This window comes from Oculina patagonica, chromosome 4, assembly GCF_052425735.1.
Source record: "Oculina patagonica isolate OP01 chromosome 4, crgOcupat, whole genome shotgun sequence".
Lineage (NCBI taxonomy): Eukaryota > Metazoa > Cnidaria > Anthozoa > Scleractinia > Oculinidae > Oculina > Oculina patagonica.
Genome location: NC_135761.1, coordinates 47,277,086 through 47,296,323, shown reverse-complemented (window position 1 = coordinate 47,296,323; position 19,238 = coordinate 47,277,086). Strand labels below are relative to the sequence as shown.

Here is a 19,238-nt window from a genome sequence, read left to right as displayed (position 1 = left end):
GGGTATTAATTTTTCGTCATTAATGTATTTAAGCTGGTTCATGTAACACAATTAAAAATTCCCAGTCTTTTAAAATCACAATTTGTCCCAAAGCTTCACCTGCCATGCAATTAAAAACTTTTAAGATGCAACAGGTTGGATGTGAATTACAAAATTAAGGATTTTAAAGATGAATTACAGTCCGACCAATCTCGGCTGCAAGTAGTGAGCCTCACAACGCCAACGGAACACGCCACCGATCCAGAACAAAAACAAGTGAAGAATCACGCACAACGCGTCAGCTCATCGGAAGTCAACGAAGCGAACGTAAGGCGACAAAACCGGGTCAGAAGGCAAGAACAAAAAAAACAACCCGAGTCCAGTACGACTAAACAGCTAAGGTTCTTTTAAGTTTAAATTGGAAAACTGTGCTCAGCCATGCTGACTCACAAGTGTTTTTCAGTCAGACTCAGATATTAGGAATTTGAAATATTATTGCCTTTATACTTTTACACAAACCAGGATTCACGGTTGAACTTTTTGACAAACAAACGGGTTATACCATTTGAAATTAAAGCAGGAAAAGCCTGCAAAATCTGACACAGAAAAGAAAGCCTTGAAGTCCAAAGTTAACAAGGAGTTGCATAGGGGTATTGTCCATTGGCAGCCACCTCATCAGTCTGGAGAGAACCGAGAGTCCCAAGAAATGCACAAAACTTCGCTTAACAAGGTATCTCGAAGGCCAGAGAAAGACAAAGATGCATTAAGAAAAGAATGGAGTTAACATACATGTATGCATTCAGGAGGAGGTACCTGAATGAAGAAAAGAGGCCCATTTTGGAAATAATGAGGGAATATCCTTGTTTATTTAAAGAAGAGGAGGTAAAAATCCATCAATTCAAATTATTTATTCCATTAATTCTAGCGTCCTATGAGGTCAAAGATACCCTATTTTGTGATTATTTGCTTTAATTTAAACGGTATAACCTTTATTAAGAAGTGGCTATAACTCAAAAGACAAGTCTCGATTTGGCGACCTCCAGTTTTTTTTTTAATTAAATTGTAGTCAACAGAATAAGATGCAACTTTTGGCAAATGTTTAAAGAAATATTCACAAAATACTGTATCATATATAAGGAGAAAATTAAACTTATTACATTTCTGCAAATAATTTTTGTCGGATTTGCAAAGAATTTGCACGATTGATGGCAGATGACTCAACACTGAACTGTAGAATCAAAAGGCTGTTACAGCTTACACCGAAGATCTTGCACTATGCAAAACAAAATCCTCAAATTCCTTGCTTAACTGGTACTTAGAACTTCTGGATTAGGAAGAAGAAGACTCCGAGGCCAAAGACGTGGCTACCAGTGAGTTTTTGGTTGTTTATAAATTACAAGAGATAGATGTAGTTAACAAGTATAGTGAAATAAATCCACAGGAGTTCCAGATACCTGTTGGAGCATCCAACGGGTGTCTGGAAAGTCATGGGTGTGCCTCTCTTTGTATTGCACTTGAAAACGCTTCTTAATTTATTTCACTTTGTTTGAGTTACCATTTAACTTATCAAAAAACAATATAGTAGTAAGAACTGCGAAAATGTAAGGCATGAAATTCCATAAACGTGTTTCTATTATTTTTATGTTCCTCAGTTAGAAGAGAAGTCTTTAGTGTTTCTCCTCTGTCCCCCACTCCTCCTGGAAAAGGAAACAAAGCATGTAAAGAAGCCACAGGACGTCTTTAATTTTTGTCTGCATGACACATGCAAATCCTTCTTGAGTAGACAAATGCAAATTCTTTTAAAATTAATACTTAATTTAGAGCCCAGCAGGGTGGAACTGCCCCCCTAAAACAGAAACCAGCAAAACCCCAACAGGGTGGAAATGCCCCCTAAGCCAGAAGACACCAACAGCCCAGCAGTGTGGAAGCGCCCCCCTAAGCCAGAGAACACCAACAGCCCAGCAGGGTGGAACAGCTTCCCTGAATGCCAAACCAGCAACACCTCGGCATAGCATAACACCCCAAACTTCGACAACTCCAATTAAGTCGAAATTATCAGCCACCCATCCACTCGATCTCAGTGAAAAAGTGCATGCAATTACAAAAGAATATATTGTTGCTTGTTTTAATGATGTCATCCTCTCAACTCTAACTGGAATTCTAAGTGGTTCTAAAGCCAGCTGGCGACATAGCACACTTAATGGTCAAATGGAGGAGGAGGTGACAAAAGAGGAATTGAAGTATAATGTCACATTTGGAGACTTTGAGAAAAGACAAAGCTTCTTCATAGTAAATTTAATTGCAAAGCACTTCCCTACCGTCAGCCAAAAATGTCTTATGGAGGTACTCTTGCCAGAAGCAATAATTTCCCTTTGCTGTCACCAGCTTAAAATGACGTGCAACCAAGCCGAAAGTTACCTTAGCATGGGTTGTAAGAGGAAAGTTGGGGAGTTCTTGGAAAAACTAGATCTGAAACGTCAAAGAAAAACATCCAAAAAAAGGCAACTTTAAAAAGGAGAAGACCAGAAGATAATGACCCTGAAGTCCAGTTTGTGAAGCGGTCGAAGATGAACAAGCAAAGCATTCGTCGAATGCAGAGACCTCACTTTAGGCTTGATGCGGAGGATGTCGAAATAAGCAAGACTGCCATGCTTACAGATAAAGACATACAAATGGCTCAAGAACTTTTGCATCGCCAGTTTCCTCACATTCGGGGACTGTTATCACCAACTATAGGAGCAGCCAGACAGTTCCCAGTGATGAGGCAGACATTTGTCCAAGTGCTTCACACTGGTGGAATTCACTGGGTGTGTGTTTCCAATATTGGATGCCAGCATGCTAATCAAATTAAGCTTTATGATAGCCTATACAGTGGGATGTCACCCTTCACTAAGGAACAGATTGCAGCTCTACTATACGTTGAAGATTACGATGAAATAGAAGTCTCCATCCCTCCTGTTGCACAGCAGACAAATGCCACAGACTGTGGTGTATTTGCAATAGCATTTGCCACTGCACTCTGCAACAAGCTGGAACCAACATCTCTTAAGTTTAATAGGCGGGCAATAAGAACACACCTCTGGAGCTCCCTACAAAATGGATACATTGGCATATTCCCTTTTGAAGACAAGGTGGTTACGGATTTGGATATGACAATGACTTTCCAGGTGTATTGTGATTGCCGCCTCCCATGCAACACCAGCAAAGACCGAATGGCTGAATGCACAGTCTGCAAGAAATGGTTTCACCAAAAATGCCAGAAAATTGCTGACAAAGTGTTCAAGTTTGCAAGATTTCAGTGGAATTGTAAAGCCTGCAAATAAAGAAAGATGACGAACTTCATCATGCCCACTAGAACAGTCTGTCAATAGCACAATTGCAAAATGACATCACTTTGTTTTTCCTTTTTTAATTAAATGTTCACACCACAGTGGGGTTAAAATAACAATAACTGTCAGGGAATCTGGTAGCTGCAGTGAAATGGGCGTCATGCAAATTGCATACAATAGAAGTAATGTTACAATACAAGAGTTGTTTTTTGTGATTTTGATGACATTGATAATGATCAAGAACAATCAATGTTAGTCTTACCCGGAAAATGAGCTATCATTAGAATTACAATTTATAAAAATAATAATGTTAATGTTATTCATTGACTAGATATTAATCTATTTGTTACTATCTGTCATAATGAAAGATAATCAATTGTCATTAATTATTGATTTCTTTGATATCCAGCTGGAGCTTCAGTTATGTTAAAAGCAAATCACCGACTTCTAATTTCTTTAAATAGTTTCGAAGTTGAAGCAGAGTTTAAATGGAGGATAACTGTGTTATGATATTAAACATATATTTTTGGAAGGTCCAGGTGGCATTTTTATGGCCTTATCTTCAATGTAGTTATATATAGGGAAAACACATGGAGGTATATATATCCACTTTGCCAGATAATGATATATGCTTTTTAGTGGTTTATGGTTAAAGCAATAATACTTTTATATATTATTAAGTGGTCAAACATCTTTGAGTAGATAAGAGGTGATTTCATGTGGCACTGAATCAAAGGAGCACTGACATACCCAATGGAAAATAATGTAAGCTTAAGGCATAATAAATGGTTATTCCAATAGTTTGGTTATGTTTCAAATGTATTTGTTAGAGCCAATCACACACCCATTTCAAGATGTAGTGACAATTGAGATTCTGGATAATTTTGATTAGAGTTTGAATGGAAAAAATAATAATTAACCGATAACTCCAGTTTAATTTCAATGATAAAATTATAAACTGCCAGAACAAAATAAAAAAAATATAAACACTATATACAGCTTAAATGCTTAGCGTTGAGTTGCTTTTTTGTGCTAATAAGCTAAAGGGTTTATTATTTACTGACAACTTCTTATGACTACAAGAAAAACAAAGGCATGTGCGTAGCAAAATAAGCTTACCTTATTTTTAAAAGCATTTATACTTCATTTTAGTTGCTAGCCGACCGCGGACGATTTTCTCGTCCTTTTCAATTGACTGATATTCTGACATTGCCCAATGAAACATATTTGATCTTTTATTCTTTAATGCTTTAGGTTTAGGTTAGGTTTCAAGTCTTTAGCTTACTTATTCGATCCCTTTTCGTGCCCTTAATTTTCCACTCAGGCAAAGGTGAAATTTAACGTTAAGACTTCGCAACAAATAACAAAAACCTGTCACCTTGTTATTACATTGCTTTCTGTCCTTATTCCGCTCTGATACTGCATGGATCAGTTACATTGAGGAGGGTTCTTTTCTTCCACTCCAGCCGCCATTTTAATTTTCCTCTCGACTGTTTTGATGCCTGGAGGCCCGGATACAAAGCATCTGAATATCCCCCACCCGGGATACACATATCACTAGTGATAATTGTGTGTGGGGATACACATACCACGGGGAAACACATATCACTGTGACATCGGAACACACCTTCTCGTTTCCTACAAAGGACTCAATCAACATTTTAGGAATGAACATTGATAACAATTTAAATTTTCACAATTACATAACTCTTATTTGCAAAAAAGTCAACAACCAGTTTAATGTATTGCTTAGGTTCAGAAACCTTATTTCCAGAGACATTTTAGTAAAACTATATAAGGCCTACATACTCCCTCATTTTGATTATTGCTCAACAGTTTGGCACTTTTGCAGTGCAAATAACAGGGACAAAATAGAAGCTCTTAACAAAAGGATTCTGAGATTCATTTTAAGTGATTTTGAATCGCCTTATAATGTGCTGCTTAAGACAGGATAAACTGTCTCCAACTTCATGATCAACTCATCTGTAAATTCCTTACTATCTTGTACAAAAGTGTATTTTTCAATGACTATCCAGCCTATAAGAGAAACACGTTCTCGTTCCGTTCTACTTCATACAACCTGCGTGGAAACTATATACTGGAAATGCCCAAACCTATGCAACCAACCAACTTTTGGTCTCCACTCCTTTACTTATCTGGCAACAAAAGAATGGAATTCTCTACCTAATTTTATAAGGCTATATAACTTATCTGACTTTAAAGGCACATCTGCAAAGCCAATTCTTGAAGCATGCAAGGGACAATTTTTATAATTAGTTAATATAAGTCAATTTTAAATATGTAAATAGTAATTTTTATTTTTTGTTATCTATTTTTCATTCTCGGAAATATTAGCTTGTCAAGCTACTCTAAATTCGAGTTTAAATAAAGTTTTATTATTATTATTCATAAAAATAGTAAAAAAGAAAAAAAATTTACAGAAAAAAGAACTTTATTTGTCGTCAAAGGTAAACATGGCTAAAGACCCATGACATTAAAAAAGACAAAATGAGACGGATAGAAAGCGATTATAAAGCAGGAATTAGGCATTATATCCATGGAAATAAAGGGAATCGTCACGTCACCCTTAAAACCACAAACTGCATAACATGGTTGCAGGTTTTTTTTTTGTAAAAGCTGTTGGAAACTACCAGCCTTATCATGGGTATCCACTTGCCCTCGTGTTATACTGTAGGTGGTATAAATTACAAAGAGATGGAGAGAGAATTCAAAGCAAGAGGTGAACAACCAGTGAGTTTGTCGCAGTTTTATGAAATATGGAACACTCATTTTTCCGAGGTACAAATTCCAAACATAAGCCAAGTGGATTTTCATTGATCGTTTATTTAATCATACATGTGAAAAGAACAGTAAGATCACTGGACCGAAGTGACACCCGGTATAAATGTTGCAAAAAAGACTGAAAGAAAAAGACTGCTCTTCTAATCCCCTTCTCCCAGTCTGCCCAATTTCTATTCTTGATTAGGGCACACAAGTCCGCACAACGAAGGTCTTAATTTGACTGAAGATATTGAGAGATTTTTTTAAAAGCGGTCTGCAGTTTTCATCCTTTTATTCCATGTTCATATTAAGTTTAAAGCCAATGAAACGTATTTCACGTGGTGGTCACATGATCCCAATATCACTGCCAATACGCTCATTGGGTACTCGAGAAGTGTCATCGACTTCATGGTTTGGCGCCTATGTTGTACCTACAGCTGAACTTAATTAATTGAAAAAACGTGAAAAAAACTATATATCATGAAAAACGCAAAAAATCTTGATAACGTGAAAAAAAAAAATTGAAAACATTGAAAAATATCGTGAGGTGAAAAGGATCAAGTGCGATAAAAAGGAAGGTGCTTTTCTCTTATTTCTTAGTTCACAACATGGCGACCAAGGATGTGGAGGGGGTTTGGCGTGGCACTTGTCGCAATCACTGCCCAAATCGTTTTGGGGGCTGTGATAAATATGTATTCCAGGAAGGAACGAATAGATGCAAGAAATGCAATTGTGTTGCCAGGTCACACGTAAGCAATGCAAGGCATACGAAACATTCTACTAAAGAGAAACTCCGAAACCAACCAATGCGCTCAGGAAGTGACTACTTTCAGACTCACGGCACTGCGATGGGCACTAAAATGGCAGTTGCTTTTGCCAATATCTTTATGTCCGTAGTTGAAACCGAAATCAACAAGAGCAAAACGAAACCACTCAAGTGGAAAAGATATATCGATGAGATATTTTCTTTGTGGGATACAACATGTGTGGGATACATACGCTAATTATTACCAAAAATGTACATTTATGACGTCAAAACACCATCGGGGTTCACTTGTCAATCAAAATCTCACCAACAGTGGCAAGCAAATTCTGTGCTCTTAAAAACCATATAGTTTACCATGCTTTCAACTGTTTGTTACGCTCCTGATACCAGTGACAACAAACCTTCTTAGCAAAGCCCCAAGAATGGGATTTTTCCATAGATCCCTCCACCCCTCTGGAAATTCCAATCAAGCACCTTTTGGTCTTTGAGACCCCCTAGCCCCACCCCCAGGAATTTCCAACTTCTTCTGCGAGGGAAGTATGGACATTTTCTGGAACTACACAATATTTTAGTAAATATCATTCTTGGGCCACCAGTGATCCTGGCAAGAAATAAGATACAGAGGTAAACATGCTCCTAGCTATCCATTTCTTTTACTTAAAAGAGACTCAAACAAAAGAAAAGTGAATGCAGCATCACTCCTAATCGTACTAATTATCGTACTACAGGTTTCTGCTAGTGGTCATCGCAAAGTGATTGCAGCTGGTAATATCGATTACATTACTTTTGTAATTTTTATAATTGCGGTTAAGCGCTTTTTTAATAGCTGCTATATAACCAAACAACAAGTCAAAGGCTCTAGGCCAATCCTAAGATTCTAGTCCTAGGGCATTCATTTATAAGACGTTTGGAACAATTCATTGGTGCAAACTCAACCTAAATCACCAATTCTTATTGAGTAACATGGCAATATTCAGACGGCATGGGGTTAGGGCAGAACTGCTGCCAAAACGATGCAATATGACCTCCCCGTTGTTGCTTCATTCGCCCCAGAAATAGATATTTTACAGCTGGGAACTAATGATCTTTCCCAGGTTGATCCGTTAGTCGCGGGTTCTGCTATTGAGGAGCTAGTCACTGTTCTGCATGACACGCACAACTTGAAAAACAAAGTATAACAAGAAGGATGAGGAAAACAAATAAACTTTTTTTAAAGATATCAAGCAAACAAAGAATGTAAAAAGAAAATGCATAGTGCTGACATATTTTTGAAATGCGTTGAAATGGCTAATTCGGTACAAGAACCCATAAAAAAACGGATTGATTTTGAAGGAAATTCCTTATTTGATTGACCAAAAGAAAGAAGGAACTGCCATGCAGTTATCGAAAAAGTATGTTGAAACCAATTATTCAAAGCAGCAGAAAACGTTTTTACACGACAAAGTGGACCCAGAATGTATTTTGGAAATAATGTGGAAGGCTTTTTAAAGATAATTGAAGGACTTCATTTCGATTATCCTTATCTGCATTGAGAGAGAAAAAAGACATGATTTTTGTCTGTTGTTGCGAGACATATCGAGATATTATTTTTATGCTACGCAGAGGTTAGTGCAGGGTGCTTTGTGTAAGACGTGATGTAAGGTTACTAAGTGATAACGTAGCAAGGTAACCAGGTAACAAAGGAATTTTTTAACAAATAAATGGTTTTTTGCACCTTATGAACAATGAATTTGTAATAGTAGCGGTAATAAGATCTTGCAACATTACCCCTCATTTTATATAGAAGAGTGTTGCTATACATCACATTTTTACTCTTTTGTGGAGCTTTAAAATGAAAATATAAGAAAAAGAGAAAAAGAAAAGAGGAAAAAAAAAAGAGTAACTCAGAGTTAAATGGTCATTTGTTATCCCCATATCCCTTGATTTCCAAGGTTTAATTACTTTTTACCAACACGTCAAAGCAGCCAGAATAAAAGAACCTTTCTTCATGCTCTTACATGTGAGAAAGTCATTGAAAACCCAAAATACTCAGACAAGAAATTTCATTGCCGCTACAAATGTACATACACTCGCTTGTTTCACATGCACCCATCCAACACTGCATCATTTGTTTAAAGCACACACTTAACAAGAATGCCATTTCAACACTTTTTCAGGCATATCTGTAGCTACATCAAGCAGACGACCTGGCATACCCCTGGCATGATTAGAATGCAGGCTGAAATGAATGAAATCAAAAAGCAAAGTACCATTCAAGAGTAAGAGTCCCGACTGGAAAAACTCTCAAAATGCCTTCCACAAGCTGAAAACAGCATTATTCTACATAGAACAATTCTAAAGTAGAAGAGCGCTTATCGGACACACCTGAAGAGAATTTCAGATTTCTTTCTTTGTGGTGAGGGGGTTTGGTGGAGGCATGTTGTAAGTGCATGGTGTTCAATTCTTTGATGTCACTTCACCCAGTGAAGCTCAAGATGAAGCTGATGTCCTTCTTCCATTTCAGATCTCAAACAAAGTCTGAGGTCAAATACCTGCAGGAGACCTGGAAGGAGTGTGCGACTTTGGATGAAGTTGATACCTCACCTAGCCATTAGAGTGTGAATGAAGATGGTAGCCTTGATCATATTTTTTATATGAGCGTCCTGAATGATGACGATGATTATGACGATGATGATAAAGATTAAGATGATAAGGAAAATAACGGACAGTTTTAAGGGCAGAAGTGAGCATCATACAGAAAAAAGACAGCAGAATTATGGATCATGACAGAAAATGGGGATGAAACTGATGATAAAGAAACTGCTCTTGCTATTGTAGAATAGGGAGAACAACTTTCAGACAATGAAGATGTACATGTGAGTTTGATGAACAGATAGATGAAACCAGACCACCTGCAGGCCATGAGACAAGCAAAACCATCAAGGAACACAACCCATCTGGTTCACCTCAACCTTCTACATTGGCAAGAAATGTAGAAAAGATACGAAAATGGTGAAAATTGACAGGTCCAGAAAGAAGCTCCGGAACAACCTCACCACTGAATAAGGCTCTCGATTACAAAAAGGATTACGAAAGGCAGCTAGCCCAAGCACAGTCAAGGTTATCGGAACACAAAATCAATTAGCAAAAGCCTTTAAAGAGTGGGAAAAATCATTCACATCCAGAAACAACTGGTTGGAGCCCAACTCCAGACGACATTGCAAAAGATGGAGAAGGATGCAAATTATATAAGAGAATAGGCCTGTGTAAACAAGTTTGAAAGCATTGGAACATAACTGCCCATTTTTATAGCTAATAAGCACAATCTGTTAACAACGCTAACTGAAATGCCACTGACTACAAGCCCTGGGCGAGAATATGCTTAGGAGACTGCCATCCTACTATCAAAGAAATCAAGTGTATTTAAATTAAAAGTAAGCGAGATGGTACATGTATCTGGTCTACTCGCCCCCCAAACAAGTTATATTACCTACCCTTTTGAGGTGTCGAAGACTAGGACTAGTGATTGCGTGACTTTACTTAAGTGGATGTTTCATTTAGGAATCCCACGTGGGGTATCAGATTATGTAATGTCAATGAGTGCTTTGTAGGACGAACCGATAAAGATATGTGTCAGAATGTGTCAAGGCCGGAAATTCATAATTAGCCCGTCTGCACGTAATGCTTGTATAAGAAGAAAACAGTTAGTGTTTTGAGTTTAGTTGATTTGTTGACCTGTTGAGTTGAGTTGAGTCTTTGACCAGTTACGCCTTTTTAACCTGAGAATTCCGTGATTGTGAAAGTGACCGTGACTTCAAGCCAATAAACGACGTAAACCTGTGAGTATCATTTCTTGCACTGAATTGTTTGCCTTTTGTGAGATTCGTGGGGAATCCCGCTACCCCGCCTTGCTAGCGTTTCCCACAAGGTGACCTTTCGACGTAATGTCCCTATGAATTTTAAAGTATGTTACAAAAATATTAAAACTTGATAAAAATCGATCATGAATAAATTTTATTTTCCTTCCTTAAATTACACAACAATTTTTCACAGGCTGATGCGCAATCGTAACTTGGGTACAGTGCAAAATGAGAAACAAAACCTGTCAATCAAAAACATTACAGAGCCTTCCTTTTTTGGAATGTGATGGCGTATCATTGGTCAATTCCCTTTCTTTGGTTTACTTTCTTTGTTTTAAAAAACCTTCCTTGCGCATGCATGCAAAACACATTTCATGTTCAAAGACGGTGAAATTGTTAAGAATTTGAAAGTAAAAATTAAAGACATTACAAAATTGAGAAGCTCCAGTAACTGGCAATAAATATTGATTTTAAATTCAAATCTAATAATTTGTTCCATTTTATTATTTTCAGATCAATGCTTTTCATTATCGTGGTTGTAGTAGCATCTCTTCTGCAGGCCTTAGGCCTTGCAGAAGAGATGCTAAAGTTATCCGTAGAAGAAACTGACGGAGAACAGGAGTGAGTTTAACTTTTTTTATAAAAACTTACTGCTTACAATTAAATAATTATTATTATTACAATTTATTTAAATATTTACTTCTGCACTATTCTTTTTCTTTTCTATTTTGAATAGGCACCCTGATAACAGGAATCTTGTGGAGCAGGGGGAACCACATTAGAGTTCCCCCCGCTCATTGTAAAACGTTTGTAAGTGTTGGAATTCTATCTTTTGATAAATGTTTTAAAACTTGTATAACAAACAAAATAGTTGAAATGTGTGGAAAAAGAGAATAATTTGTATTGCATAATACTCGAAATTTATTTTCAAAATGACTAAATTTCTAATAGCATTTGAAAAGCTGCCTGCTGTTGATATAAAGCATGCAATACATTCTATATTAACGCTGCAAAATATATCTGTTACTTAATGATAAAATTAATTTAGTTACTGCAATTTTAGGAAAGCTTATAGCATTAAAAACCTGAACTCTTTAAACTATCAGTATTAAAGCTGATGATGCATAGATTCCGTAAGTAAGTTGGCAATTTCAGGAAATTTCACAAAACAAGAAAGTAAATAATATATGCAGAAACACTTTTAGCATTGGTTAAAGGGGAACTTTGGTGCCAAAATCGACTTTTTTCAAGAAAAAGGCCTCCTATTTTCCTCATGAATTGTGTTAGTTTTAAGGTGAAATCGTACAAGATACCTCAGAAATTTTACGTTGAAGTGAGCTTGAAATTCGTTTAGAAATCCGCCATCTTTGAAGTTTATCGAATGTTCATAAATCGGTCAGCGGATGAAGAATGACGTCAGATCGTCAAAGCTTCGAGCGTCCTTCTAGCTGTGTACTTTAAAACAGCACGCCTTCGCGGCCGCCTTTGCTAAAATCATGTCTTCTTCGTCTTCCGACACGGGCTCGGCCTCTCATAATTTCGAAGAAACCCTAGCGGAATGCGTTGGAATTCAGCCCTACCAATTCGAACCGCGTTTTACCACGAATGAAGGTCAAAGCTCTTCCGGCGAAGAAGAAATGGAGAGTGATCTCGAAGAAGAGAGAAACCCTCGTTTGGAAAATTCAGATGACTGGTAGGTAGCGACTTCTTGTATGATTTCATCCGGCGCAACATTTTTCGTTGGCAGTCGATTTTCTCTTGAAAAATTAAGTTACCATTACAATCGAGGAAAAAACATGTTTGTGAAATGTTTGTTTATCTGTGCATCGGTGTTCGTGCTTTGCCATAAGCTGCGAAGTAAGATTGTTGCTGATATCTGTGAATGTAATAAAATAAATCGGACAGGATGATTGCTGTTCCTTTTTGTATGTTTGCTTGTCTTGTAGTCCTTTTAACAACTATAAAAACTTGAGTCGAAATTGAATGCAATGTGTCGGGAATGTGAGTTATGAAATGCGACACCCAAGCTACTCGTTCGCCTCGCATGTTTGTTTACTTTTCGTTCGCACCAAGTATTGTACATGTACAAGCTTATTTCTACTAAACTTTAACGATCTTAAGGCAGTTTCATTTACCCCACCACTAAATAGGTGTACCTGTGGCAATTGTCAGGTCATGGGAAGAGCGGAGGCTTGCGTTTGCTGCCGAGAAATTGAGGCAGTTCAAAACAAAAACACCGAAGCTGTGACTAGCGGTGAATGTGCAGGGCAACCCCAATGTATTACTCAACACCCTGGGTTCCGTGCAGTTTGCTTAAATAGATGGGTGCTTCAAGTTGCCTGGTACCAATACAAACAGCAGTATAAAGCTGCCTACGAAGGGCGAGAAGACAAGCTTTATCGGCATGTAGCATATAGGCAGCTTGCTCGATGGTGTTGGGGGATTTTGGGGAAAGAAATTCGAGTTGTGCTTCCGGCCTGTGCAGTTATGTGCATCCGAAATTTTTCCCTCCACCGGGACCAGAGGATGACTTTGTATTTGAAGGGTTTCGTTATGCAGATGAGTGACTTTGTCTTGGCTCTGTAAAGTTCAATACGCATTTAATTTTATTTGTGCCAACTGTTGAAATTGTGATCTTGATCGAGAGACAGTTGATATATTAAATTAACTTGCATATAAATTTTAATAGTCCTACGTCCTGTAGTGTTTGTTTTCGAAGGCAATCTTGTGATAAAGCCTAAGGAACCTGAGGTTGCTATACTATGAATTTTGGACGACTTTGTTGCACTCAGTATGTTGAAAGTATTCTTTTTATTGACAGACCCAGTAAATTGTATGTTTAGCAATTAATGGTTTAATTTCAATTCTGAAACAAGAAATTTATGGTATAACAACTTATTTAGAACAGCAGTTTACTCTTCTTGTTTTTAGTTGTACTCAAAATAATCTCAATGTTCATGTGGGGCTTACTGTTCTATGTGAATTAAATTATTGCACTTTGGTTGTGACACAGGCGGGTATTTTTTGCAGGTTGCAGCCTTTTTATTCCTTGTTTTTTTACTTCAACTCAAATGAAAGGGTTCAACCTGCAAAAAATGCCTGTCTTTGTGACACTACTTTTCTTCCAACTAAAAATAAATGCATATGATACAGATAGTCTTAATTTCTTGCCAGCCAACAACTTAAAAAGTTATCAGCTTGTGAAAGTACATTACATATATTGTTGGTATGTAAAAACACTGTCATTTTATTTTGTGATCATAAAAAAATGAATGACGTGTAAACAACAATTATGCAAAATCTGCTAAGCTGGACATAACATAACATGTTCTTGTCATACAAGGTATCAAAAGGCAAGCAGTTTTGCAAAGTAGATTATATAAGCTTACAGCCTTTAACCATTTCACCTAATGTTGTTGTCGCTCGTGCACTGTAAATTAAAATATACAAATTCAGTCATATATACAATATATATTTTCCCTGTACATGCATGGAGCAATTTGTTTTTCTGTTATCATACAGTATTGATGTGGATTTGGCTTTAATACACAAAATTTTATTTTTGTTTTCCAATTTGTAAAATTGGTTCGAAGAATAGGTTTTGCTTTATATGCAAGCTTTCGCACCACTATGGGCAAGACTTATAATACAATAAAGTGATTTTTGGTGCTGACCAGTGGATTGCCAGAATTCGTTCTAAACAAACTTCTAAACCAGTGCCAGTGGTCAAGTGGTCAATACCAAGAGTCACCAAATAATAAAAGAAAAATGTAAACTGCTAACACCAAAGGCAATACTATTTTCATGTATTGAATCTTGAGCGATGTTGTTGAATTAGGTCTGCCTTTAGTGGTGCTGGCTTTGAGGCAATGTTCCTTGGTAAATGGACAGGTACAGGCTGGGCAGCTGCATTCCCTTCCTCACAACGCTTTATAACTTGAGATAGAAGATCTGACAAGTAGTGGTAGGATTTCTTCTCAGTTATGGGCTTCACAACCCAACGCTTGTTTGCTTTCGGAAAGCATAACTTGTAGCGTGCCTCACCTGCCCGTTCTCCCGACTGCACTTGAGCTTGAATGCGGCCAGTGTTTGCATTGTTATCAAGTGCAGCCAGTTGGGTCCTAGCCACCATGCCCTGATACGAAAAATGCTCACGTTTGGAGCAGTACTTGAGCATCATGGAGTGATACACTTCAAGTTTACCAGTGTGACAGAAGTCAGTTAGCTTTGCCAGATCCTTAAGAAGTTTAGTGTTCAGTACCACCTCCTCTAAAGCTAAGTGAGCTTGGGTACCAGGCTTAAGCCAACAAATATTCTTAGCTTCAGAGGATGAAATGCGCCTGTGGCAGCACTGGTGGAAATGGGTGTTTCCTGACCACTTGTGCTTGTTGGTAATGTGATCCAAGACCGACCTCCATTTTTCACGCAAAATATTAACATTACCATCGCAGGTTGCAGCAGACCACCACAGGTGATTGGAAATGGACTGTATCCAAGGAGACAGCTCCTCACAACCCTTTTGTTTGGCCTTGTTGGTGAGCTTCTTAACCACCCACTTTGACAGATGCCAGACATCATACTGGTGGTTGATATGTGGGTGGTTCCTGGCCATACAACTGGTGATGGTCACATGGCGGTCTGTTGCAATCCTGCTGATGGTAACATCCTTGCTTTCAAGCAACTCTATGCATCTGGAGAAACCCTCTTTCTCCATAGCATTCGATGATGTAACCTCCGAAACTTGGACCACATTAAACGCCACCACATTACCAGTGTCTTCTTCCATTAATGTGTATGTTCCATATTTAGCGGAGTGACCTGGACTGTCACAACGCCCATCGCCATCAAGGTTAACAACCTCCTTGGCACAAAGCATTTCAATTTGCCTTCTGCTTTCAGCCTCCCATGCTTCATTGATGACAGGGAACAAATACTTTTGCTGTGTGTCATAGAAGACACTTTCACTAAAAAATTGGAGGTTGAAACATGAGGCAAAGCGACTGATGGCAGCAAAGGTGTTACCTGTAAATAGAATCGAGGCTGCCAACAGGAGGTTTCCTAGTGGTTTTCTTTTTACCACTGGTTGGGAATCCCAATTGATGGTATGGCCACTGTGGCAGGTCAACTTAACTGATAGCATGCTACCAGTTGTCTTCCTCTCATGTTGGGCTATTATATCTCCACACTCAGGGCACCTTTTCAGCAATGTAGAGAGGCATGAATCGAAGACAATAAATTTTTTTTCACTGTCTTGAGTGCTGGAGTCCCCCTCAAATTCCTCTTCAGATAGAATGTTGTCATCTTCTTTTGTGAGTTTTTCATCATAAGGTAATTGCCAATTGGGATCCTGGTCCTCATCGTCCTTACCACAATCATCATCATCATCATCATCACCATCATCGCTCTCATTATCACAGCCATCATTCTCAGTATTACTAACTTCTACTTCATGCATTGGGGGTGGGGATGCTGCATTAAAGCTGTCATCCTCATATGAAGGGAAAATCAAAGGAGGGGGGACTTGCATGGCATAGGAATGATCATTTTTAATTTTCCATTCTTCTGCATTTGCATGGAAGAGTACTGGAAGAGGTTGGTCATTGTTTGACATCACTGTCACATGTACATTAGGACGTGCAATTGCTTCATTCTTATCTGTTTGCGTTGCCACATTTTTGAGGGTTATGGGATCGAAACAGCACTGGGTTCCAACATCATACATCCATGGGCATGCACAACAGGGTTGTGAAATGTTGTCAACAAGGATGGGTTCCTCGATACTAATTTCTTCAACTGGGGATGTGTTTTCATCGTTACTGGCAGCCAGTAATAGTTCTGCAGCAGCCTAATAAACAAATGAAAATGTAGTTTTGAATGGGAATCAAGCAGAATTATTGAGCTCATCCCATTTTCTTCGTTTCGTGACCTTTCGTGACTAACCCAAAAGTGGCATTAGTTACAAAACCGAGGAGTAAATAATTCCTCTCAAGTTCATTGGAAGGTAGTAAGTACCTTAAACAGAAAGCAAAAAGACATATGGCGTTTTTAGTAGATGATTGAATGATTGCCAAATCACATGAAATAAGATGTAAATTGAAACCACAAGACTAAAGCAAAGGGGCAAGGTTGAAGTTTAAAAGGGTTAAAATGAGTAACTGCTCGTTGTCACACTGATCCGTCAGAACGATTTGTCACAAAAACAGTCAACAAATAAATTTCGTGAATATGAACGACATGAACGTATGAAGAAACAAATCACTCGTGAAAAGGTATCTTTCTGTAGCGAGGATGAACGTATGAACAGTACACAAAAAGAAATCACTAACTTCTTGTTGCCTCCGTCGTTCGAGGCGATTTTCGCTTGACAATCGAGGTTTTTTGGCCTCTGGAGAGTACTTAAATTCGGACGGTATAGCGCCCTCCTTCAGATGGCGTTTACTCTTCTGGCCCGTCATCTGCGATCGAAGATCCAACTCAAAACAGCTTGGCAAGAAGTGGTCGCTGCAAACATAGCTGTATTTTACTGGCGGCATATTCGAACGTCGTATCCTCTCTAGCCATGCTTTCCTTCGCAGTTTGTCCGATGGAATCTTGTGGTAGCTTACGTCTGTTGTCTTTGCTGAATAATTGGTACATCCAGGGACACAGCAGTTCACCATTTTCGAAGAAACACTTAAGAAAGCTAGCCAAATAAAAATATATGAAGACACGTAGCGGAAAATAAGAGCGAACCGAGCGAAACTATAGTAGGGTTTGAAGATCCCGCGAAAAAGCTTTTGACGTTCATACGTCACATCGTACTGCTGGCCAACATAATGCGGCTCATATTCTTCCAAGATGGCGGAACTCTAATCGCATTTTTCACTCGCCTTTCAGGTAAAATATATAGGTTAAAATGAACGATCTGAAGAAACGGTTTTCAAAAAAAGAATTAGGAAATATAGGCCAAATATACCAAATAACTTCATTTTTACCCCGGAGTTCCCCTTTAAATATACTAAATATATTGTCATCTCTTGCAGGAAATATAATTATGTAATACTGTTGAAGTTAATGAGTGGGCGGGAAGGCGGCTCCAAAAATCTGGTAAAAATTTGTGTCCGAAATAAGTAAACATACTGCGGCGTTTTCTTTCGAAATTGAAAATCTGGTCCCTTTTAGAAAACAGTGTATCAGATATCTTACATATAATTGGTGTTTTCCTAAGTTGTAAAACGTGATTAGCTTAATTGTACATGAATAAGATAAGAATCCTATTAAGGTATTTAACGTGTTAACATGCCATATTTCTGTCGCACAACAATTTGTATTTTTCTGAGTCAAGTCTTCAGAACAAATGGACTCGTACAACAAACGTTGAGTAAAAATGATGGCGAAGTGGAGTAAGTATATTTGCCATCTTGCTTTAGATTTGTAAAAGTTGTAGATAATACTTTTATTTAAATAATTTATTGAATTTTTATGTTTTCAGTATGCATTTTGTGCTATACGATGAAAAGTGCGTCTGTGATGGACTGGGTCGTTTTACCATGCGACCACATCGTGTGTATTTATTGTGTGGCAAAAAGTGAAAAGAAGCTGAAGAACATGAAAGAGTGTGGGTGTGGGTAAGCAAAATTTGTTTATTTGTTCAAATTAGTTTGAAAAAGAAACATTTTGATGATTTTTAACAATATTAGATATGTAAAAACCGTGTTATCACATAACATGCTAAATAGTGTAATAAATAAAAAATAAATATTACATGAAACTGTAAATAGAAACAAACAAAATAATTTACTGCTTAGAAACAAAGAAAGTTGAAAAATATCACATGCCAATAAATGAAACTAAAGAATTAACATTTTCTTTTCTTGTTAGTGAGAAGTTTGAAAGCGACATCAGTATGTACCAGTACATCACCACAGCAAATTGTGGATGTAAGTACGGTTAGAAATTTCTCCATGATAAAATGTGTCAAAATAATTAGTTAAAGTATACTCTGCGAAAAGCTACGTAACTTCTAACTTAGTAGCAAATCAGCTGATAATATGTTTCAGTGTGTTACATACAAGATGAAAATGAAACCTAACTTTGTTATGTATTTTATTGAAGAAAACACTAACTCAAATTTTTTTTTCAGATCAAATGGCCAAGGAAAAGCTCAAGCCGAAGAAATAAAAGAAAACGATGCACAACAAAACAGCAGTTCAAGATAACATGATGTAAGAACAATTATCGAACACAGTTGAACAAAATATGACGAGAAAGTTTCTGATTAACATTTTCATAGTATTTAACAGCGTACAATACATTTCAAACGAAAGAGCATACTTGTATCAATTTGTAATTTTTCTGTTGTTAACTTTTATTATAAATTTTCGCATCTTTCTTTTGAGAGTATAGTTTGTTAAGGAATTTCTTAGTTACTGATATTGTTTATCACTTTTTTGATTGGCATTTTGTCAAGCTAGAGTTAAGAATATTTATCTAAATATTTTAAAAATGTCTTTCTGCACAGTTTTGCGAACATATTTCCTATTAAGGACATAACAAGGTGCTCCA

General features: G+C 37.5%; 1 protein-coding gene and 1 long non-coding RNA gene across 2 annotated transcripts; one reads left to right on the top strand and one right to left on the bottom strand.

The window, feature by feature from the left end:
- Positions 1-14,496: 14,496 nt before the first annotated feature.
- On the bottom strand, positions 14,497-16,248 carry LOC144648528 (uncharacterized). Its single transcript, XM_078508058.1, has one exon. It carries the CDS (start codon positions 16,219-16,221, stop codon positions 14,497-14,499), a length of 1,725 nt encoding a protein of 574 aa, XP_078364184.1. The 5' UTR covers positions 16,222-16,248.
- A 1,918-nt stretch (positions 16,249-18,166) lies between these two features.
- LOC144652668 (uncharacterized) lies at positions 18,167-18,949 on the top strand. The gene is made up of 3 exons (XR_013570581.1): positions 18,167-18,301; positions 18,555-18,613; positions 18,817-18,949. It is a non-coding gene; the product is annotated as an uncharacterized LOC144652668 (long non-coding RNA).
- Positions 18,950-19,238: the final 289 nt, after the last annotated feature.

What these genes read in the sequence shown, in the direction of transcription:
- LOC144648528 (XM_078508058.1), bottom strand. Translation starts at nt 16,221, where the DNA reads ATGCAAGTCCCCCCTCCTTTGATTTTCCCTTCATATGAGGATGACAGC.